General features: G+C 43.3%; 1 protein-coding gene across 3 annotated transcripts in view; it reads right to left on the bottom strand.

Moving 5' to 3' along the window:
• Positions 1-25,754, bottom strand: part of LOC126184928 (potassium voltage-gated channel subfamily H member 2-like) — a 1,246,473-nt gene that overhangs the window by 760,733 nt on the left and 459,986 nt on the right. For all 3 annotated transcript variants that reach the window (XR_007536905.1, XM_049927600.1, XM_049927601.1), the window contains exon 3: positions 1,409-1,558. Coding sequence is in view for 2 of the 3 variants with exons in the window: in XM_049927600.1 (XP_049783557.1) it covers positions 1,409-1,558 (150 nt within the window). In the remaining variant the exon portion in view is untranslated. The remainder of the gene's footprint in view (positions 1-1,408; positions 1,559-25,754) is intronic.

Below are 25,754 nucleotides of genomic sequence, written 5' to 3'. Positions count from 1 at the left end.
TCCCTCCCCTCCCTGCCTACTCCGCGACCTTGCACCTGGTCGCGAGCACGTGCCTGAGCAGACGCGAGTACTCGCACTCAAAACCGGCCAGTTGTTAAGCCCTGGCTTAGAGCCATGTCGTCTGTGAACATTTTTATACCGACTGACCCGTTTCCAAGAACAACATTAGGAACTGTGATCCATAATCATCTTTATTGGAACGTTAGTTGATAGTATTATATCAATTTAGTGTCACATTTTTTCCGCCACCGTTTTTGAATTTTACAACTGTTTTGGGCTACTGCGAGGAATATGGGACCACCTCATGACATAGTTGAGAACCCTTGGCCAAGAAATAACCCTGCTGTGTCTGTAGAGTCAGCCTCGTCCGGTACCTAAGAAGTTCCGGACGCAGTTAAGTCACCTTGGGCTATAGTGTTCGCTGTCTGGAGAGTCTTCGTCAAACGCAATTGAGCCGCAGACTATCCTCCCTTAATTGACGGATATTTGGATTCCTGCTAACCAACATACCATGCGGACCGGAGGGAGCAGACAGTCCGCCGCTCGTGGTGTCGTGGTAGCGTTCTCGCTTCCCGAGCACGGGGTCCCGGGTTCGATTCCCGGCGGGGTCAGGGATTTTCACCTGCCTCGAGATGACTGGGTGTTTGTGTTGTCCTCATCATTTCATCATCATCCAGGAAAGTGGCGAAATTGGACTGAGCAAAGGTTGGGAAATTGTACGGGCGCTGATAACCACGCAGTTGAGCGCCCCACAAACCAATCATCATCATCATCATCATCGGGAGCAGACACTGTGCCAAACACTGCCGTCGTATTGGGATTCAGCTACAACATAATGCTGTCAAACTTTTGTTTACATGGCGTCGCCGCCAAAACAAAGATAATATAAACGGAAGGCAGAACGTATAGACGAAACGCAGTTAAACACAAGAGACATACATGAAAACTTTTGCAATTACTGAATTAATATAAAGCAATAAAACATACGTGCTTTAACTATATTAAAAGGTATAAAATCATTTGTGCAATGAAATTCAAACTGTGAGAAAGACACGGCACATACTCCTATAGCTAATCAAAGGAAAAATGTCGTTCTAGTTTAGTGGATGAATTACTGAAATGGCCACACCAGCCATAAGGAATGACTGTAGTTACAATAACCACAGAGTAATAAATCATTAATAACTTCTCTTAATGATGCACGGCCCTGTACACGAAACGTAATATTTATATTTACGTTATTTTTTTCAGTTCTTCGTGCCATAGAATGTCAATTATTTGCCCCTTCCTTGAGTCTGTGTTTACAAGTATGCGCCTTTTTCGAATGAATGTGACTATGAAATGTGACTATGACATGTAAGTGAAATCGATCACAGAATCAAGAGAAACGCAATGCTGCAAGACTTACGCTTGCTGAGTTTGGTGTTGGCGGCCAGTACGACGTCCTCCTCAGCTGCTGGTGGGGCAGTCAGGTCTTCGAAGTTAATAATGTAAAGGCAAATGTCATCTACTTCGCTCTTGATAGGCGCTATCACCTGGCTGCATAGGAACTTGGTGCCTGCAATAGAACAGATGATTTGCATTTCAGAAACATTATTATCAAGTAGTAAATTTACAAAAATATCACATCACATGACGTCATCATACGTGGTATCACATGACGTCATCATACGTGGTAACATGCTGCAAACAATTATCAAGCCACCAGGGAGGACGTGGTGAACAGAAAAAGAATGGTGAACGGGAAACAAGAGACGCCGAACGTTTGCATCAAACGCGTCAGCTTAAGGTGGCGAGCAGCCAGTGAATACTCGCCGAACGCTAAATACTGAGGACGGCTGACAAATACCGAGCGCCGATGTTGGGTGCACGCTCTTTCCCGCATCGTCTCGGAACCAATATTCCTCTAGGAGTACTCGTCAAGCATAGGACCGGTCGCAAACATTCTAGGGTAAACAGTCGTTCGTCAATCTAATTATTCGTTACTAAATTCACTCTCGTGCGAACGTAGTATACTCATATAAGAAACAGTATCATTACATTTATCATCATTCGTATTCCACCAATAGCAATTTCCTTTCATTGGCAACGACTTTGAATTTTTAAAATTATAATTCATCATCTGATATGAACGATTCATTTTTATCACTTACCTGTTTCTATACTGACGGCGTAAAAGTACCAAGAATATAAATTTCTAGATTTATTAGAAGACAGGTACAGGTGCACTCTTCCCCGTTCGGCAATCTTGAACTGTTTGACGCTGATCTTCCCTCAGGCCAATGATCATACTTATTTTGACTGCTTTGTATGTAACACGTTGACACTGAAATTTGATTTGCAGCACAGTTACAGCTGACTGCAAGGAAGGATAAATTTCCATTACTGATAACAGTGCACACGTCCATGGATGAACAATTACGTTATTATTAAGCTTATCCATTACGGATATTTTAGAACCCGTGACTGTTAATTGAATTTAAATACATAAAACTGCAACCAGTCACTTTTTGAATAATTATTTATTATACCATGACTCGGTTTTCAAACATTTTCAGGTTCATCTTCAGATGGTTTCTGGACGTTACATCAATACTTCTAACATAATGCTGGGTGCTGGCTTGCGATGGTATGGGTGGCTTTTTTCCTTTAGTGTCCATCTGCCTACTTCCATTTTGATTGCTAGCTGGTATATCACTTCACACAATTTTTCCAATCTATACTAATTTACATTGTGGCAGCGAAACTTTGTCAGCTGGATGCTGGCACAGCTTCACTGTCACAGTGTAAATTAATATAGACTGGAAAAATTGTGTGAAGTGATATACCTACTAGCAATCAAAAAGAAAGCAGGCAGATGGACACTAACGGAAAAAAGCCGCCCATACTGTCGCAATCCAGCACCCAGCATTATGCTAGAGATAATGATGTAACGTCTAGAAACTATCTGAAGATGAACCCGAAAATGTTTGAAAACCGATTCATGGAATAATAAATAATTATTCAAAAAGTGATTGGTTGCAGTTTTATGTATTTACATACGTTATAATTGTTGGTTACGTACTGTTTACATGGAAGTTTCTACCGATTTTTTCAGGTTGTTGGTGGCTAATTACAGCCTAACCGAGATAGGTGACACGTATTTCATTTATGAGGAAGCACGATGTGAAGGTCAAGCAGTAAGACGCCTGTATGCAAACTACACTGAAGCGCCAAAGAATCTGGTGTAGGCATGCGTATTCAAATACAGAGTTACGTAAACAGGCAGAATACGGCTCTGCGGTTAGCAACGCCTATATAATACAAAAATGTTTGGCATAGTTGTTAGCTCGGCTACTGCAGCTACAATGGCAGGTTATCAAGATTTAAGTGAATTTGAACGTGGTGTTACAGTCAGCGCACGAGCGATGGGACACAGCATCTCCGAGGTAACGATGAAGTGGGGATTTTCCCGTATGACCATTTGACGAGTGTACCGTGAATATCAGGAATCCGGTACAAAAGTCCCCGGCATCGCTGCGACCGGAAAAAGATCCTGGAAGAACGGGACCAATGACGACTGGAGAGAATCATTCAACGTGACAGAAGTGCTACCCTTCACCAAATTGCTGCAGATTTCACTGCTGGGCCATAAAAAAGTGTCAGTGTGCGAACCATTCAACGAAACATCATCGGTATGAGCTTTAGGAGTCGAAGGCCCACTCATGTAGCCTTTGTCGCGTCTGTAGTTTCCTGCGAGCGAATCCGGTAATGAGGTAGCTCGTCCAACTCGAAGTCCTGGTGCTGGAAAACAAGCTGGAAATTCTTTGCAGATAAGGGAACTCCGTGGGATAAAGGACGTATACTTGTGATGAAATAACTAAGATGAAACACGAGATAGGATAAGACCACTGTCGAACCCTAAGAGACACCAACACATTGAATGTAAGTTGGACAATCTTGCATGTACCCTGTGCTGCTAAGTGCCATGAGAAACTAAGTCCGGTCCCGAGGGCAGAGTAACTCAGGTCCAGCGTCTGAGGCAATTGTCGAAGGAATCTCCCCAGCAGCACCAGCGGCCCTGCTTATATAGGCTCGTCTGATGCAATCGCCCGCGATCACGAGCGTCTCCCGTGTCCTGTGGTCCTTCCAGAACATTCTGTCGTAGCAGGTAATGTAGCTCCAGCGCTCCTTGCCACAAAAACGCAACCTCTCCTGCTTCCCAGCGCCCTGGCTGACCTTAGGTTGCTTTCCTACATGTTCATCTTATGCAATTTTATGCATTTCTACACACATCCACGACCCATTCGCGACATCTTGATGACTGCACGACACAAATTATATCGAGCGCATGGAAGTGTACGGGTATGGAGACAACGCCATGAATCCATTGATCTTGCATGTCAGCATGGGACTGTTCCAGCTGGTGGAGGCTCTGTAATGGTGTGGGGCGTGTGCAGTTGGAGTGATGTGGGGCCCTTGATACATCTAGGTACGGCTCTGACAGCATCATGTCCGATCACCTGCATCTATTAGTGTCCATTGTGCATTCCGGCAGATTGGGCAATTCCAGCCGGACAATGCGACACCCCACACGTCCAGAATTGCTACAGAATGGCAACAGGAACACTCTTCTTAGTTTAAACACTTCCGCTGGCCATCAAACTCTCCAGACATGAACATGATTGAGAATATCGGGGATGCCTTGCAACGTGCTGTTCGGAAGAGATCTCCACCCCCTCGTACTCTTATGGATTTATGCACAGATCTGCAGGATTAATGGTGTCAATTCCCTCCAGCACTACTTCAGACATCAGTCGAGTCCATGCCATGTCGTGTTGCGGCACTTCTGCGTGCTCGCGGGGGCCCTATACGATGTTAGGTAAGTTTAACACTTTCTTTGGCTCTTCAGGGCGGAGGTCACCAAATAATGTCACATTTCAAAGATTCGATGGCCGTCTTCATGGAGCAGAATCCCTTCAACTAGACCAATGGGAAACTAATAGACCTCGCATTGTGTGAACTGTTCAGTTTGAGGAAGCTGTGTTACAGCAAATCGAGGACAATCCCAGCGCACGATCCACAGCCAAGGAACTAAATACATCCAACGCTAATGTGTGAAACATTATGCACAATACGGGCATGCATGCACTAAAGTACCGGAAGGTACAAGACCTATCAATTGATGACTTTCCCAGTGCTTGAAATTCTGTCAGTGGTCCTTACATCAAATTTTAAACGTCTATGACTACCAGACGTGTGGTTTGTTTACTGAGAAGACTGCCTTTGCAAAGGAAAGAATATTCAGAAGTCATAACAGCCACGTCTAGGAGCTAGAAAACGCTAAGACAACACGGGTGATCCACCATCAACAGAGGTTTACCATAAATGTGTGGGCTGGTATACTTGTCGACAGTTTCATTGGGTCGTGTATTCTGCCTAACACGCTCGGTGGAGGGAATAACCGTATGTTTCTCCATGAAGTAGTATGATTATAATTCCAACATGACGGAGCCCCACCACACTTTCCTGTTGATGTCAGGGAACGTCTAGATAATGTTTTCCCCAAAAGCTAGCGGCGCGGCCAAGGGTGCCTTGCCCGGTTCGCACAGCTGCCCCCGTCGGAGGTTCGAGTCCTCCCTCGGGCATGTGTGTGTGTGTGTGTGTGCTGTCCTTAGCGTAAGTTAGTTTAAGTTAGGTTAAGTAGTTTGTAAGCCTAGGGACCGATGACCTGAGCAGTTTGTTCCCATAGGAAACGACAAATTTCCAAATTTCCAATTGCTGGATTGGGACGGGTTGGCCAGTACCATGGCCACCAGGTTCTCCAGATTTCAATCCTGTGGATTTCTTTTTGTGAGGGAGATGAAGCGTTTGATGTACGAAACACAAACAGACACTCCGAAACAACTGGCTGCGTGTTTGGCTAAAGGCCGGCCGGTGTGGCCGAGCGTTTCTAGGCGCTTCAGTCTGGATCCGCGCGACAGCTACGATCGCAGGTTTGAATCCTGCCTCGGGCATGGGTGTGTGATGTCCTTAGGTTAGTTAGGTTTAAGTAGTTCTAAGTTCTAGGGGACTGATGACCTCGGATGTTAAGTCCCATAGTGCTCAGAGCAATTTGAACCATTTGTTTGGCTAAAGCCGCAGCCATTATTCGTGAAACGCCTGGTTGTTAGACAATCGTCAGCAAGCAGGTGGCATTTGTGTATACGGACGACAGTTTCAGCAACATCTCTTAAACAATATTCATCAAACGGGAGGTTAAACACCATCTCTGATCATCACTAGTGTCAAAACCTTAATGGGCACAAAGCGTGAAAATCATGCAGCGGTGACATTTTTGTTGCATTAAAAAGTGTTTCTTTTCATCTTCTCTAAACATTCTAGGATTGTGTATACGTTTTTTACACTTTCAGAAGCCATTGTACAATGCGTGGTGGAGGGCGCCCCAGATATGGATCGAGAAAATAGCTTCTGTCTGCATCCCTCCGTGTGATTACTTAATCCAAATAATTTGCAAAAAGGTTTAAAATTAAATAATTCTGACCAAATTAATCGTCTAAATTAAGAAAGAGCAGCATTTTCATAATTTCACTAAGGGTGATGATTTATGTGGTATCGAACGGACCGAACTTTTTACAAAAAGACCCATATTTTCTGCATATGTATTCTTTACACGAAGGTTATACGGAAATTGAAGACCGATGATGATTATATTACTTGGATTAAATGGAATCCTACTTTTTTATCATGGTTTGTCTTTATATTTTTATTTATATTTGTATTTATATTTTTTGCCAAAGTCTGTTCCGCATTTACGCTCAGCATCTGGCACACGCCACACCTTCTCACACCTACTTGCTCGAAAGATGGCGACAGGATGCCCGGCATGTTAAATACTCAGGGATCAAAGTACTAACAGTTCTGTAGGAAACAGTATGGTCAGTGGATATCCTGAGAGTGCTGCTCATCGTGTCTGATAAATCGCCTGCATATCTAACGAGAAAGATAATGGCCCTATTATGCTTTTAAGGCACTGATCATTGTTATTCATTCACGATCACTCAGACCATTGGTCTTTTCAGTTTTTCTTTGGAGATAGACTGGACTAACGACACTAATTAAAATTTTTTGATTGGTACTAAAATAAGGCCGTTATATGAAATCCATCTTTACCGATCCATGGCCACACGGAGTGGCAGCGCGGTTAGTGGCGCAATGTCACGGATTGCGCGGCCCCTCCCGCCGGTGATTCAAGTCCTCCCTCGAGCATGGGTGTGTGTGTGTTGTCCTTAGCATAAGTTACTTTAAATAGTGTGTAAATCTAGGGACCGATGACCTCAGCAGTTTGATCCCTTTGGAATTCGCACACATCGAACCATGAAAATTGATATGTCGTTTACGATTCTTCGAAATTGAGCTTACGATAGGTCATAAATGCGACGCTACTGATAAGAAAAAGAGCAATTCGTTAATGGCATCATCTGCAATCTGCTTAAATAAAGTATATAAAAGCTTGTGAACACTTAACTTACTCTTCTGATTCTTTTTCTTTCTTAACATACTGCCATACGACGAAATACAAAAGCGTCTACATCAATTACTAGTGACGAGTCGATGTAGATTCCGTACAGCTAGCTCCTAAAACAACGAATACTCGTACTTCCCAGAGTGACTCGATGCACGGGGCAATGTGCGCGTGTCTCGTTCGAGGCACTCGCCATCTGAAGAGTACTTCCCCTATGCGGCGCTCTCTGCACGCTCCGACTGCCCCGCGTGGCTTGGCGAGCGCTCGCAGCAAACACCGTCCGCCAAGCAGATCGTACTGCACTGACACTTCGCAATTCGTGAAAGTCACACATGCTCACGTTCGTTAATGTTTAGCGCTACCGTGTCTTAGAAGAACCAAAGTAATTGGCGTTTTCTTTGCGATTCTGAAGAACGCGGCCCTTTTTATGTAGATAAGCGAGTACAGTCATCTTCCATTGTTGACATGCGATTAGCGTACTAAGCGTTTCGTCTGATTCTAAGCGCAGTCCTTTCACTTTAATCCATCCAATGGCAACCCGAGTGACAGAATGTTAGCATTCAGACTATTTATGGAGGCTGTGAACCCTGTTGCAACTGAAATGTTAACAGTTTTTAATTTCTTTCATCACTTCAGTTACCTCTAGCGACATCTTTCGTCGATTATCAGCAAAACATTCTGCAGAGTCAGCAGAGTTTCAGGACAAGATTTCTAAACCTGTGTAGCAAAGAATATTAAGATTTCTTAGCACTCCGTTTTTAGTTTCACTTTTGGAGATACAAATAAAGGCGGTTGATATGTTTAATTCCATTTTACCATAGAACAGGTATCACAGAATCACGATTTTGTTTGAATATGTACACTCTTATTTGGAAACATCTTTTTTGTGATGAAAAGAATAAAAATGCAGTAAGGTCCCAAATTTACGATCCAGCGCTAAAGAGGAAGGTGCTTCTTGTAGCATAGCGGTAATTGATACAACATATTTCATCACTTGCAAATAAAAAACAAATGCCATGTTCCACACATGAGAGGAACTGTTTGTATTTTTTACTTAGCCCTACCGTACGTTCCTTACTTGAAGGCCGGCACTGCAAGGTGCACGGCTTCGACTGACGGCGCTAGGGTCCTGTTTGCCTGCATATGTTTACAAGCTGCGCAGACAGCGGGGAGCTCCATCTTGTTTGTCTCGCTCAGAAGTGACATCTTTGGTACGACTGCACTGCATGTTCTGTTTCCGGCCCCCCTTCCTTTTATTGATCCCATAGCCTTACTGTTGTACTCATAAATGTACAGCCTGTTATCACATATGACGATGTCATAGGTGTAACTATGTACTGTGGTGGTTTAGTACACGTAATGCATCTTCACCGTCTGCGATCGAAACTAACAGCGAAAGAATCAAATCAAATAAACATCAGTTATGGTTGGAGAATGGTGATATCATTCCTACAACATACTGATTTTGTGGAGCACAAGTTCCACAACAGTCGCATTTAATGTAGGTCTGAATAATTTTCCATTACTATTTGAAAATAATCTTCCTGATGACAAAACACGTTCAAAACCACATAAAAATTATGGATGACTAGCAATGTTAGACTATTATGTAAATGGAAAAGTGATAAAATTGTATTAATTATTTAATTTACTAATAAAAGTTTTCAAAATCCTTAGATTCGTGCACGTCATGTCACAAATTAATGTTTTGCAAAATACAGTTAATCTTGATGAAACATAATAACGTAATAAATAGCATCATGAGCCACACAAAAAGGCAGCATCCCAACTGCAGAGAACCCATCAATGCAAATTCACAAGTATCGGTGTCCTTCATAGATATTTCCTAAGTATAGGGAGAAAATGTTAAACATTTCATCAGAAAAATCAAGACAGAGAAAGCAATCTCCATACAAACATTCATTGCGAGGTTTCACCCACTTCTACTTCTGAAACAACAAAACCCAATGGAATGATATTTCCAAATAAAGAATTTTTGCACGTACTATTCTTTTCTGTGATATGTTATGCATCAGTAACTTATGTCTGTGCTATAGATGGATTACAATATGCCACTGTTAAATCCTTTTATACGATTATTGAGTCATTTCCGTTTCTAAAATCAGTGAGAATATAATCTACTGCAGAACAGGTACACAACATTAAATTACAAAATCTTGTTTTTTATAGGAGTGAAAACGGATGTTTTTATGAGTTTCACGCTCTCACTACGGAGAATATTTCAACTTACTGGCAATAAAACAAAATTCTGTAACGTCATTAAAGGTCTCTTTCAGATGTATTATTGTACGGTGTTGTAATAATATTAATTGCTATATTCTTTAGAGTTGGTGCTGAAGTTTGTCATGATAGGCTAGCAACCTGTCAATTCATTCACTGTGACATGTTCTCAGCCATTTACAAACATAAAAGATGCTTAGTAAATATATTAAGAATTATAGTAGAGTAGCTTAATAATTAGTGCACAACTACAGCAAATGAGATTACAATAAAAGTACAACATTAAAATCGTTACACTTTATTTCACTTCTCTTATATAGTTACTTTCGCTTCCACTAATAAGATAGACAATCTTATTCTATCTTCTTTTTTGTATCTCGTCTCTGTCTCTTCTCTATACATATATAAATTAAAGTCCCCCGCCACGATTTCTCTCAGTATAATTTATAATTAGAGTCTGTAGTGTGAGTAAATACTTTTGTTTTATTTTTGTTTTGTTTACTGTATAATTTATTTTTTACTTTACCATTGTAATTGGTGTTTGGAGAGGCATTTAGTGGCAGTGATGGGAGCTAAGAGCCGGTCAGTCAGAGACGAGGCGAAATGTGGCACGTGCAGCTGGCAAGTACATGTCGCCACACGTTAAGAGAGCAACGAACGTTGATCAGAATCTATTCTTTTTCTGTATTGTTACTTCAGACCCTTCGTGGGGGTAGGCTGTAAGAGTATCATTCAATCCGTTCTTCAACCAAGAGGCAAATGAACTAACAGAGACGAATAGAAACACAAACGTAATTGAGTCATTTACAAATGAATTAAAAAATTTTTAAGAGGAAATTTATGGAAGTTTTTATTCATGAGACATGACTTTCTTCCTTGCTTTTTGTTAAAGACACTAACAATTTAAGTTACAGAATCAAAAACAATACGAGTACATTTACAACATGAAGCAAAGCCCTGATATTAAAAAGATGCACTTCACTGTCACTAAAAGTGGAAGGACCTGCCCTGGGAAAAGGAGTTCATTGTTGAGGGGAGAAAGTTGTTCTTTGAAGACGGTAGGAGGGTGGTGGACTGATGCGTGGTATCGATGGGGTAGGGGTGGCTGTTGGGAGACAAGAAGGGAAGAGAATATGGAGGTACTCTTGAGGCTGAAATCTGAAGCGGAAAAGGGGTTGAGAGATAAGGGGGAAGGAGTAATGGGTAGAAAAATGCGAGGAGGGGAAGGAGATGAAGCTCTGATGAGGTAGAATGGGTGGGGTGGATTTAAAGTTAGTAGGATGGGTAGTGGGATGTGAGGGTAGAGGTGTGGCAGCATACCAGAATCGGAAAGTAGAAGCTAAACTATAGAAATATTGGAGTAGAGTTTGCAGACAGTGTAAGTTGTTTGGAGTAGTTCAGTGTGAGTGGGTAGAGGTGGGAATTTGGTGTGCTACTAAAAGATCCTTGTTGGAGAAGGTAAACGGATGCGAAAAGCGGATATGGAGAGACTTATAGAACTTAGGTAGGGGAGATATCCATTCAACCTTTGCATAGCACAGGATAGATCATATAAAGTTCTTGAAGTTGTGGAAGACAGTGAAGGGGTACAATCCCCAAGTTGTTTCAGAAGTTTAGTCTAGTGTTGGCTTTCTGTTGAGCAGTTAGTATGTGAGGTTTCCATGTTAGCTGTCAGCTGATAAGATATTTTAGTGTACTAGTTTAGTGGATAGAGTGGTAGTAAATTGGGAGGTTGGAGTATGGAGACGGAAGATGTGGATGGTGCATCCTACAATTATTGAAGGGTTGATCTTCAGAAGCCACTGGCTACTCCCGGAGGCAAACTGATTGAGGTGGAGTTGTAGGGATCGTTGGGATTTCTGGACTGTGGGATAGAGAGTGAGGAAGACGATGTCATCAGCATACTGAGGGAGGTGGATTGGTGGAAGTGCTTTGGGCATATTGGCAGTGTAGGGGAGATCAAGGAGAGGAGAGAGGATGGAGACTTGGAGCACGTATGCAGTGTAATGGAAGGTACAGAAAATAGTGCTGTTAATAGTAACAAAGGTTGGGCAATTAGAGAGGAAGAACGCAATAAGGTGGACATAACTAATTGGAAGTGTGTAAGTTTGGAGTTTGAAAAGAAGACCATAATGGCAATCACAGCTGTATGCTACCTCTAGGTCAAGACAGACAAAAACAGCGGATTTACAGATGGTGGGCTGGGAGGTTAGAAAATGGGTGAGATTCAAGAGCTGGTCATCAGAGGAGAAGGTGGGATAGAAGCCACATTAATCAATGGGAAAGATGTGGTGTTGGCTCAGGTGTTGATAGATGCATTAGGAAGGGTGAATTTGAAGAAGTTGCTAAACACCAAGGTGAGACAGACGGGGCAGTAGGAGGAGGCATCAGTAGGGGTTTTGTGCCGTTTATGGCAAAGTAGGATTCTGGAGGTTTTCCACAGTTCAGGATATTAACCTGTGGCGAAGACAGTGATATAAATGGTTGCAAAGGTGACCAGAAAGGAGGCAAGGCATCCTTTGAGATGTCGATAGGTAATACAGTTGTGACCAATGCAAGTGTCGCATTTTCTGTAAAGTACTGGTTTTATGTCAAGTGCTGTGATTGGGATGTTTAATTCTGTTTTTGGTATGTTGTCGAAGTACTGGAAGCTGGGAGCCAGGGTGGGGCCATAGTATTTGTGAGTTCGTCGATGGTAGGGAATAAGGAGTAAGGTGTCAAAGAGGTGGGATGCAAAGTGGTCAGCTTTGTTCAGATTGAAATGTAAGGGATTGCTTTTGTGAAGGAGTGGGTAGTGATAGATGCAATGACTGTCAGTCAGTCGGTGGAATGGTTTCCAGTGCTTAGAGGAGATAATAGGGAGTATAGTGTTGAAGCTGGTGCATGTCTGTCGCTATTCCTGGCTGTTTTTAGCGCTGAGTAAATTCCTTGGGTAGGAAGAATACTATAAGCGACGGGATTTTCAGAAAAGGGGTAGGGCTTCTGGCGGGAGAGTGAGACAAACAGGATATATAGCCTCAGGAGAGATAAAGGTGGGTATAGCGTCTGACAAGAACTGCTGCAAGAGAGCTGAGCCATAGAAGATATCGCCAGGCCGGAGGAAGGTTAGAGGGTGGCTATCAATCTGGCGGTCTATGGATTCCCAGTAGGCACTGCAGTTGGTATTGGCATAGCCGTGAATAACTTGTGAATGGAGACTCGGGTGAGATACATGAGGATGAACTAGCGTGTAGGAGATGCTATGGAGAACATGTACGCGGTCACTTCCAGTTGGATCGAGGACTTCTGCAGTTAGGCGTCCAAGGAGGTTCGGAGATGGTAGAACGAGATTTGTGGTGGTGTTGCTTTCGGGACGGGTGTGTTGTGAGATGAAGACAATTACATCTTGGAAGGAATCTGTAAACTGACGCCATTGTGGAGTTCTGCAGCAGTAATGTAGATGGAAAAGGTATGGTCAATGTGGGCGAAGAAATTGCAGGGAATGGGATTATTAGGTCGGATGTAGATGTTAGCACAGGTAACAGTTAGGGTTTTGAATAAGAAGCTAAGGATAAGGTGCTCAGTGGGATTATTGAGTAAAGGTTGTGGCCAAATGAGGATGTTCTGTTGGTGACTGATTGCTGCTCAATCTCTGGCCAGGGGACGAGAGTTAAACATACAATGGTGGATATAGGGAAAGGCGCGAATGGTGTGGTAGTGTTGGAGGAGCGTTTTGTAGAGGATGAAGGTACTGATGCAGTGTTGGGACAGGGATGCATCAAAATGGGCTTGTTGGTGGGTGAGGAGCTGACATTGCTATCGTGCCATGATGAGAGCTTAGGGAGTGGGTTGCATAGGTGAGGGAGTGGAGAGCTTTAAGTGAGGGTGTCGAGATGGGTGAAAATAAGGTGGACTTGGTTTCAGGAGTAGAGGGGCTTGGATATTGATGTGGAATATAGAGCAGGTGGCAAGGGAAATTTGTTGTACGGAATGCAGTCACTGGAAGGGATGGTTTTTTGGAGGATGATGGTGAGGAATCTTATGATATCTTTGGCAGTGGGACATGGGCAGGGAGAGATATTTGAATGGATAGGATGGATGACAAAGTTAAGTCTAGTTTGACAGGTGGGATCCTGTCTTTGCATTTGGTGGAGTAGGACAGGGTGGTTGTCATTGCATGTGTTGCAGGTGGGAGGTGAAGTGGCGGCTGGACACTGTTTGAGGAAGCTGGAGACTTTATAGTGAGTAGGGGTGTATGAAATTTTACAATCATGAGTAAGGTAGTCATTATAAACGAGGTATTTTTGGCAACATTAGGACTGGAAGAGGGATTTGGAGGGTTCAGTTTTATGACGGTTCTTGTAAATCATGGGTCCCTCATGAGAAGGTCATCAACAATGGGGGTAGACCCTGCACAGACATGTATAAGTATGGTGGGAGTTGAAATTCAGTTCAGAGACCACCTCCTCTGCTATGATCTCCAGCCTTCGTTATTACAGCAGTGAGAGTGGGATGATGGCAAGGAGGCTGTGGATGTCTGGATGGGGAGACAGTGTTGAAGAGAAGGGGGTCCGAGTGGAAGATGGAATATATGGATCTGACAAGGTCTGAATATTTCTCGGATATGATTTGGGTGATGGGGAGGTGAGGGATGTACTTCCAAATTTAGAGTGTGAGGGATTTGATGTTTAGGAATTGAGGTCAGAGTGGGATAGGATGAAGGTGTGAACAGCCATGGAAGAAGGTGCAGGGAAGGGAGCAGTGTCCATGTATTCAGTAGGATCACGAAATGCTTGGGGTTTTTTGGTTATAGTGCTAGTAGCGGGGTCTGCATTACGCCGCTTCTATGGGTTTTTGGAGCTAGGGGGTTATAGCGGTGTTCCGGGCGTTGGAGAAGGTAGGATACGGCATGGTGCAGGTTCTTCAGTTTGGTTGGAGTTGGTTCGATAGTTAACTGTATTGTGGTTTCTGGCATTGCTATGGCAGTTCAGTGAGATGTTATTTTTGCTGGTGTCGCAGAGATAGTGGACAGTGTCAGATGAGATGAAGAGGAAATAAGCAAATGAGGTGGCAGAAGATGTGGAAGAGGTCGGGGTAACAACAGGATAGGTGAAGGAAGTGACTGCAGATGGTGATGAGGCTGTGGGGAGTGAGAGTGGACATAAGGCAGTGGACTTGTAGCAGAGGAAGGGGTGGTATAAATGATGGAGGTCGTTGGAATGTCCATTGTGGGATAAGGAGGCAGGGAACAGATAGCTGATGATGATTACTGGCGACGAAGCGCCATCGAGATGGTGGGGGATGACAGCAGTAACGTCCGGAATGTGATGGTGATGACGACAGCAGATGAAACTGGCGGAGACGAAGACGGAGGCGGCGAGTCGACTGCGGAGAAAGCGGAAGCGACAAGACGACTGCGGCAGCGACGAGGCGAAGGCGAGATGGAGGCGTCGACAGCGACAATGATCCACAAAGTGAAGTGTCACAAGTGCACACAAACGCAGCAGAAGTCTAGAAGACACAAATCAACTACAAATACGAACAGATGCTGATGCGAAGCATAGGGGAGATGAAGAAGACAATTGATACGGCACTGGTGAGTGTCCTACAAAGTCTGTTTCGACAGCTATTGAAGGATGCGATCAGAATCTATCTTCTCCACAAACATGTATTGAAACCCCTTGCTCCCATCTGTGCGTACGTTCGGGCTAATCTCAGGAACTATTGCAAGGATTTTGATACAGGTTTTACTAATAGGTAGATTGATTTTCGAGGAATGTTTATGTGTATAAATTATAAATATTTCGGGTGTCTTGCCTCAACTATGATGAATTAAAGTGAATCGCTACAGTCAAAACGATGCCACTGTTATGTTGCTGCGAATGGCAGAACTCGCAGTGCGGGCTGTTGCTGCGCTATCGACAGCGTCCGTTTGATCTCCACCACTCCCTGCAGCGGTTCTCCGCTCGCTCCGAGACACCATTGTCGTGACTGTGTGACTTGTTATTTCCCGTTCGGGGATTCGTACATTTTGTGCTGCCCACGCACTTACATGAAGCAAATAAATGTTGGACAGTATGGACATGCAGTGTTACCTAACTAAAAAACTTTTAAAAATGGTTCAAATGGCTCTGAGCACTATGGGACATAACATTTGAGGTCATCAGTCCCCTTGAACTTAGAACTACTTAAACCTAACTAACCTAAGGACATCACACACATCCATGCCCGAGGCAGGGTTCGAACCTGCGATCGTAGAGGTCGCGCGGTTCCAGACTGAAGTGCCTAGAACCGCACGGTCACAACGGCCGGCCTAAAAGACTTTCACTTCCATTAAGCGACACGAAAACCTTATTACCCGATTTTGTATGTCTAGACATATCTTCTTCTTCTGTATACGTTATAAATTATAGTCCCCCGCCGCGTTTTTCTGTCTGCATGTGAAGCCTAATCTCAAGAACTACCGTAAGGATTTCTATACGATGTTCAAATGTGTGTGAATTCCTAAGGGACCAAACTGTTTAGGTCATCGGTCCCTAGACTTACACACGACATAAACTAACTTAAGCTAAGCACAACACTCACACCCATGTACGAGGGAGGACTCGAACCTCCGCCGGGAGGGGCGGCGCAGTCCGTGACATGGCGCCTCAAACCGCGCGGCCACTCCGTGCGGGTATACGGTTTTCAGTAACAGAGAGACTAATTCAGGGTTGACTGGGCGGTGTGGTGCTTCCAAGTCCCCATCATTGACACGAGATGTCGCTCCGAAGGATAATTAAATATGCATCACACAACATTCGTGGCTCCTGAGATTTTCCTTGCGCGTGCTGCTACAGTCCTTTAAGTTACATGACAACAATGTTATTCAATTGTCTGACGTCATCCACTAAACTCTGTTCAGTGACCCGTCAATAAAATTAACGCTATGTGTAATCGTGCCATCACTTAAGTTACCGACCCTGGACGAAGTATGTGTATGAGGAAGAAATGCGTCACTTCGAAATATAGCTGACTTACCAGGAGGATTCTGAATATGCATATGGAATTTTATGTCTTCCGCGACGAGTAAATATGTTAGAGTGGAACACTTGGCAGGATATTCTTCGTGTTCGCTAGTACTACAATCACAATAAGGCGCACATCATTTATACCCTGAGGTGATAAAAGTCGTGGACTAGCGACACGCGCGTTTACAGATGACGGTAGTATTGTGTACACAAGGTATAAAAGGGTAGTGCATTGGCGTAGCTGTAACTTGTATTCAGGTGATTCATTTGAAAGGGTTTACGATGTGATTATGGCCGCAAAACGGGAATTAAGAGACTCTAAACGTGGAATGGCAGTTGGAGCTAGAAGCATGGGTCATTTCATTTTGGAAACCTTTAGGGAATGCAATATTCCGAGATACACAGTGTCAAGAGCGTGCCGAGAATACCAAATTTCAGCTATTACCTTTCACCACGGTATCCGCAATTAACGAGTGGACATAATTCAATTAACGACCGGGAGCAGCGGCGTTAACATAGATTTGCCAGTGCTAACAGACAAGCAACACCGCGTAAAATTACCCCAGATACCAATGTGTGACGTACGATGAACGCATTCGTTGCGACAGTGCGGCGAAATTTGGTGTTAATGGGCCATGGTAGCAGATAACCGACGCGGGCGCCTTTGCTAACAGCATGACATCGCCTGCTGCGCGTCCCTTGTGCTTGTGACCATATCGATTGGACCCTAGACGACTGGAAAACCGTGGCCTGGTCAGATGAGTCTCGATTTCAGTTGGTAGCAGCTGATGGTAGGGTTTCAGTGTGGCACAAGCACCACGATACCACGGATACAAGTTGTCACAAGGTACTGTGCAAGCTGCCAGTGGCTTCATAATGATTTGGGCTGTGATTAGATGGAATGGACTGGGTCCTCTGGTCCAACTGAAAAGACCATTGATTGGAAATGGTTCTGTTCGGCTAGTTGGAGACCATTTGCAGTCACTTCTGGACGTTCACAAACAACGATGGAATTTTTATGGATGACAATCCGCCATTTCACCGGGCCAAAAATGTTCGCGGGATGGCGCCGTATCTGATGAAGAGAGTGGATGTCCAACAAATAGTACTTTACATTCCTCAGTTTTCTCATTGCCTAAATAATTTAGTCGTCGGTTACATTTCGCTTAAGGCAGACAGGGCGTCCCTAAGGAATGGTCAATATTCAGGTATATGAGAGGAATGATAATCCGAAACAAAAAAGTCTAGTGAACATGGACTCTAAAATGCATACCTTAAGAGCTATGAGCACTACTTCATCTTCGCTACTGTGAAAAACATCTGTCCTACCGAAGAAGTGCTCATAGCTCTTCAGGTATGCATTTTAGATTCCATATTTACTACACTTTTTGCTTCGAATGAGCATTGCTGTCATATCCTTGAATACTGCCTATTCCTCCTAGGACATACTGTAAGAATTTTATTTCCTTCTCAATCCACGCTTCTTCCCGCGTATTCCACCCACTTGGTCCAGTTATTGTTTTTCCGTTTGATAGGTTACTGACCCGGTGGCTCAGTAACGAGGAGTCAGAGAGTGCACTGAAATTTTTGGGGTGTGATCCCGGTCTGTCGAAGAATTTTTAACTGTCACTAATTACTTATTTCACCTCTGGCAATGTTATTGTGAAAAATGTCGAGCTGCACAATGGCTGTCCCTATAAATGGATGGGTGGGCCACGGAATTTTTCAGTACACCTTTAGTCCAGCCTTCACCTCTCAAAGATGTTAAAAGTCACCAGGATCAACGAGTGGTTCGGATTCCAAGTTAAACAGTGGGTCCTCTTGCCCAGTTCGATAACTGGCGTAGAGTAAGGTCACGCGAGTCGCCGATTTAGCGTGCAATTCAAAGACTTGCATCTGACTACTGAACGGCGCGAATTCGACGTTATTATTCTCCCGAATACCTACGCCATCAGAAACAACTTCCGTCGCAGATCTTGAAATACTGCATTGTGCACTTTATCAGTGGTTGCAGTTTATGGACGTCATTCGCGTGTATTACTGTTAGGAAAAGTATGACAACGTTTAAATTCAAGCACTTATCACGTAACTGCTGAAAAGGATGAAATAGACGCCGCATAACCTTTTAGTAACATTGGATGAATTGCCGTTAGCGATGACCGACCGATCATTTTTCACCTTAATCTCGTACATCCAAATAATAGTAACATCTCATACACATCAACCAAAATACGTCCCGTACTATGAATAGGAATCGCCCGTTTTATCCAAGTCACAGATACCTCAGAAATGTTCAGAAGCTTGCCATTTTGAAGCGCAACAACTTATCAGTTACGATATGTATGTAGGATATCTGAGACTGCAAATTCTTTTAAGGTATCTATAGGTGTGTTCCGCGACCGTTCACAATTACGTTACAGAACTGTTGCGCCAAACAAATCTCTAACTAATTGTAATATCACTGAGATCTCTGCCACTTGCTACAACGCACGGTCCATCAACAGGAGCGAGAGAAGCGTCCAGGCGTTTAACAGTGGTGGCAGCGGGCCAGGCGGCGGTTCCAGCTCCTTAATGACACGCGCTTGCCGTCTCTGTGTGGCTCATCCCACCGTTGCGATCTGCAAGTCAATGAAGCCAGAGTGTATCAAATCTTGTAATGGGCCAATAAGTGTCACTCAAGTATTACGGTCACACAAATTACCTCACACAATCACTTTTTACAGTTATAAGGGACAGTCAAATACAAAAGAGACAAATGGAAAAAAGTAAGCCGGTCGCTGTGGCCGAGCGACAGCTACGATCGCAGGTTTGAATCCTGCCTCGGGCATGGGTGTGTGATGTCCTTAGGTTAGTTAGGTTTAAGTAGTTCTAAGTTCTAGGGGACTGATGACCTCGGATGTTAAGTCCCATTGTGCTCAGAGCAATTTGAACTATTTTGAAAAAAGTAAATAAGCCGTTTACTATTTCAAATGTAATCGCCATAACTGTTAATACACTTATACCACTGTGAGACAAGACTGTCAATGTCTTCGTGGAAAAACCTTTGCGGTTGCCTACGGACCCATAATTGTATCCAGGCCTGCACTCCCATGTTCCAAGCAAATCAACGGCCGTGAATATCTTTCTTCAAGGCTCCAAAAATATGGAAATCGCACGGGGAGAGACTGCGACTGTATGGAGGTTATGTAAGGTCTTGTTAGCGAAACTACTGTAGCGTACTCGAAACAACCTTGGCAAGATGTAGGCGAGCATTATCCTGCATACGAATGATACCGTCCACCAACATTCTTGGGCGCTTCATTTTTTTTGCAAAGTGTCCACGTACAGATAGGCTTAAGTGAATGGATGGAATCACTCTGTTGCAGGATAATGCAGCCTATATGTTGCGAAGGTTGTTTCAAGTACGCTGCAGAAGTTTCGCTGGGAAGACCTTACACATCCTCCATAAAGTATGGATCTCTCCCCATGCAATATCCATCCCTGAAGAAAGAAGTTCTTGGCTGTCGACTTGCTTCGGATAACGAGGAACACGCCTGGACACAATCATGGTTCCATAGGCAACCGAGAACATGTCTCCATGAAGGCACTGATCGTCTTGCCTCGCACTTCTTTTCTATCCGTATCATTTTCATTTGACTGCAGCTTATATTACCTTTAAGTGTTTCATTTAGCATATTCGAACTTCGATTACCATTTAATTTCTCAGACTAAAGAAGAAATGTCTTCTAGCTAACCTGCCAGATTCTCGCTGTATTGTGAATACAAGAAATATAAATTATTGCTGTAATTTTCCAGCGTATACGACATTAAAACTATTGTCACGCCAACACTAGACACTTCACTCGCCGCAATTTTAAAACATTACCACATGGCCTTTGACTAGTGAAAAATAACAAAGATCCAGGCTATGGTTTACATGTTCAGCACGCAGGAGTGAATACGTTATGCACAGCTGCCGAGGAAAACGGTGTCCATTTCATTCGGACACCATAATTGCAGTAGCCAACGTTCCAGGTAACAGTCATTGAACGATTAAATTGTGCTCAGTCAGATTACTACGATATTCGGTACATAAGAAGGAAAGGCGTTACAAATATTATAAGGAAAGGAAGATACGTGAATAAGAACTATGTACTACGTATGTATGTGATAGCTGATTTCAGCAATACTGTTTGTGGTGAACAGATGATTTAATTACAATAAAAGTCGCGGATACTGTGCTTAATTTACTTCATTTTTATGGAGGTTTAGATTGCTATTTGTAGTCTGCACTGTTTTCATGAAGATCATAAACACACCCAACAAAAAAGTACTCTTCCCCAGGATACTATTTAAAAACCCATGTGACATGTTTTCCACAGATGCAGGGAATTTTTAAGTGAATTTCTCGTTAGATGAGCTACGGATTTCCCTACCTTCATATCGACGCATGACAGCTGCTTTACCAGCGACGGATCTTATATAAGCACAATAAATGTCTTGCTACTACTATTTACTGATACATGTATAAGTGTATTCGTAGGATGATAAGCCACTAGTCGTTTTCTGGCTGGGTGGGCGTAGGTATTAACCGTAGATCCACGCGAACTGTTGGAAAAGTTGTTGGAACAGTTTACATTTCAAGGGGAGCTAGAGAGACTGACATCAGCGCAAACTGAGCCCTGCATACGTAACCATGTGTAATACCATCTTGTGGCAAGTGCTCCACGACACGGCTCACTTTTCTAAACTAGAGGCTTATTCATTCCCGCAATCAACAACCGACATTCAAGTTTTGTGGAAAGGATAACGCTCCACAATCACGCGTAATTATAATCGCAAAGCATACAGATGGTTTACAGCAATATATGCACACGGCGCTGATCAGCTCCTCTCAAATGCACTGAATTCGTCAAACACAAGTCCAATAAATTACTAGGTGTTCTATCTGAAGTTAAATCTGTTCAACACTAGCAACTGGAATGTTTGGCAGGCTAAGTTGCCCGGTCATTGCGATCTTCGGAACCTCGAGTTATTGGTAGAGTTTTGTAGAATTTACTGTACCTGAGCTACGAATCTGCACACCACCAAACAAACGCGAGTGTTAAGAAAAGATAGCAGGCTTGTAACGTAGCAACTACGTTACGTAGTACTATTTAGATATATCCACTATATTTTGTAATTTTATTTGCAGGCTTCAATAGTAATTTTAATAATAATATTAACATAAGTGCTTCATCCAAATTTAAACCAAAGTAATTCACGCCACCCATAAGGCGACGCGAATTAATATATTTTCGTTATTAATCAAAGTAAACGTAAATGAGAGAATGCGGAAGGTAGTGGGCAGGCATATGTCGAACGATCGGTATAGAAGGCTGTGCGTCATCTCGAGCAGGAAGGCGCACTGATTGATGTGGCCGGAAGTAGATGGGAGTGCCAGCTGCGCGGGAAAATGATAGGTTTCTAGTACCTTCTACAACAATTTCAGCGTAGTAATACCGTTCTCGTATCAGAAAACGTGCGGGATTGTGAATGCTGAGGGGAACCACCCTGTAGAACCTCAATGGCGATACTGCGAGATATCGACGTCGAAAGAAAATAGTGCCACTTGTTCTTAACCCTTCAGGTTCAGAAAAATATATTTTAAATGTAATATAAAGCACGTAATTGAGCACAGGACTTTAAAAAAAACGATCTCCTCTCTTACATGCTATTTTCTTTCATTAGCTTGCAAAAAGTGTAACTACGTGATTACTCATCGGCTCGGAGGTACGAATGCAGTGTGTGTGAGGGGGGGGGGGGGCGCTAGTTTTGGCGCTGGCGCTTTCGCTTTATAGTCACTCTGGGTCCTTCGTGATGGACAGACCCGTATCTGGCCGCTCCGATGAAATGCTTTCTTTATCCGGTCGTTCGAGTCCCGGCGGGGGTCAGGGATTTTCCCTGCCTCGAGATGACTGGGTGTTGTTTTGTCGTCTTCATCATCATCATTCATCCCCATTACGGTCGCGGGAAGGCAATGGCAAACCATCTCCGCTAGGACCTTGCCTAGTCGGTGGTGCGGGTCTGTCGCATCGCCCCTACGCTGCTCGGAGATGGAACCTCATCATTATCAGTACTTTTACAGTACAAATGGCTTTCCAGGCACTGACCCGAGTGTCTAGAATAGCAGCTGATTAGCGACAGATTATTCCGCAATTTAATACGCCAGTAAAAGCTACGCGAACAATGATTTTGACTGTGTGATACGAAGTCTCATTGGAACTGTGATGTACTTTAGAACAACGGTAGAACCGCGTATCGCAATCAAGTGATTTCTTGCATGGCTTGGCGCTGGTGTGAATTTCCGATAAGTCCTCAAGGTTTTACTGTACGCAATATGTCCATAGAGTCGAGTGCCGTTGAACGAATCTAAATTCATTGTGTAATGTGGCAATGTTTAAGCGAGCGAGTTTTTGTTGTAGTTGCATCATTGGAAGTCCCGCGTGGCAGTGCAAAATTAATTGTTTAACTCTGAGTGAAACCGGTATCTAAATTCTATGTACGTAAAGAGAAGACAAGTTGTTCTAGAAGGAGCGAACGTATATTACATTGTTCTGAAGGATAGAGCCTGATTCGTTGTGAAAATAAGTTATGATCATAAATGAGAGATGTGTCATCATAAGGCGCGTAAGCGAAGACGTTAGCCTGATACTCTTACCACTTGTGTGCTCTCGGATTAACTGCAGGTGCCAAACATTACTGTAATAGCAATCCCTTGCAGTTGAAACATGTGCTTTATTGGAGGACACTGTGCCTCTGAATTATATTTTATTTATCACGGTAGTTCCGTGTTCTTATTTGCTGCAACACCCTTTATCATTACAATATTACATGGTTGATTTGTTGCTTCCCAAGATTGCTTACAGTGAGCAGCTTCGAGAGCGCGATAGTAGGACTATCTCTGAGAGCCAAACATCGTCGAGAAAAAAAAAGGTCGTGGTCTGTGGTGCTTACGACACTAACAAATTTTAGGTGGACGTTGGACCGCTGCGCGCCTGATTGAATACTCTCTATGTGGCACCAAGGCTCTCAAGTGACTAACCACTGGCACCGATACATTAATAATAGTATGCAATTCATGTTAAATCACATTCCATCATTCGGTTTAGTCATAATGGTACTCAGGGGGAATAAATCTTATACTAATAAACTGCTCCATCGACCCTGCTAACTTCCAAGCTACACTTCAAATCAGCATATTCAACCACAGTTACCAAATAATAATAAGGTGGGTAAGAAAGTAGCCCATCCGTTCGACGAGTTACGCTTTGTCTGGTGCTTCATAAGTGAAGGTTGTCTCAACTTCAGATTGCCTACAATATTTGTTACGAGAACGATCAGACGACCCAGAAGCAAGAACCAGTACAGACAGCACGGACGGCGTACGTAGCAGCTGATGCAGTGGCGTGTGGCCTTACATAACGAACCACTGTGTTATTTCGCTCTCACGAACCTCTAAATATAGTTTCACATGTTCTTCTCAGGAACCGGGAAATGCCATAGTTTCCTATACACAAGATAGCGTTGATTTCACGTCATTATTTAATACAGTTATAATAAACGTCTGCACAACACAAAAGTAATGTGAAACTGAACATGCTAATGATTAACCGTCATCTGAAATACAAAAAATGGATGACAAAGTAACAATTGTGTTCAGTGCAGCAAAATAATAAACGGTTATAATTTCTAGGACGGTATATTCGGATACGTACAAATACCATTTGGATATCTGGATTTCTTGTACGAAGGGATTTCACATTATAATGGCACGGCACGTAATTTTTATTGAATACTGCACTACACTTCAAAATGATACAGATACACGACTTTAGTTTCCCCACTGTAAACAACTATCGGAATATTCTATACAAATCGTTCGATTCCTTGCCGATAGAAATTCGTTCCCTGCTCAGGTAGCCACTGAAGAACTTCTGTGTGAACGTCTTCATTGTTGGAAAATCTCTTTCCCCAGATGTTCTATCAGCTTACAGAAGAAACTGTTTAGACATTGTTGTCTGTCAGTTGCATTCCCTCTGTACCAGTATCACCCACGTCTGTGCGGCATTGGTCAAATTGTTGGCACCATTTCATTACAGCTGAACGCGACATTGCATTTGGTCCATATATCGCTAGTATTTCACGATGAATCTGTGTGCAATTTAGACATTTTGCCTATAAGAATAATATTGTGCTGTGTACTTGAGCTTTGGATTACGCTTCCAGTTGGCGCGCCATTGCACTCGCTTCCGGTGCTGCTCCTGTGTATCAGTACTGCAGAAGAACAGTGTCTGGAGGAAGCCTTAAACATGTAGTCTCTTCTGACAGTGCACCACTCGTGCTGCACAACGGCGTTAGTGTAGAACGACTTGGTTAACTTACTGTCGGAAGTCCCTACATCTCTGAAGCCTATCTAGGGGCAAACTGTAGTGCTCACATCAACATTTACGGAGAAATTTGTTGTCGTCTAACAGTTATTTCATAAACCGAACTAACTGTCTAAAGGTGAAACAAAAAATACAATAAAACACATATCGTCCATTTCCAGAGCCAGACAGACTAGAAATATAACAAACCAATTGGTAAACCAGTTTACGGTGAGCATTGTTAGTTCGAGCTATCTATCAAAGAGGCACTGTACTTAAGATTCTGAGCCAGTACGCGGGGCGTGGGGTGGGGGGGTGGGGGTGGAATGGGTTCAAATTCCGGTCTGGCTGGTGGAGGTTTCCGTGGATTCTCGAAATCACATCAGAGTCATCCTCCAACACGCCACTGCCAACTTCTCCCTCTATCCTGCTTCAACTGACAGTGTTCCGCTTCTTTCTGCCTCCTGCGTGGATGTGCTAAATGCTGCTGCATCCGCACCACATCCACAAGTCTTCAAATCCTGATCCATAGACACCAAAATTTTGTAAACAACTTTAAAGTGTTCGCTATGCTGGAACTCCGAGGGTAGCGTTTCTTCTGCCTTGAACTACTTTTGTTTGCTGAAGACTGTC

This window comes from Schistocerca cancellata, chromosome 4 (assembly GCF_023864275.1).
Source record: "Schistocerca cancellata isolate TAMUIC-IGC-003103 chromosome 4, iqSchCanc2.1, whole genome shotgun sequence".
In the NCBI taxonomy this organism is placed as follows: Eukaryota; Metazoa; Arthropoda; class Insecta; order Orthoptera; family Acrididae; genus Schistocerca; species Schistocerca cancellata.
This window is presented reverse-complemented; position numbering and strand designations above follow the sequence as displayed.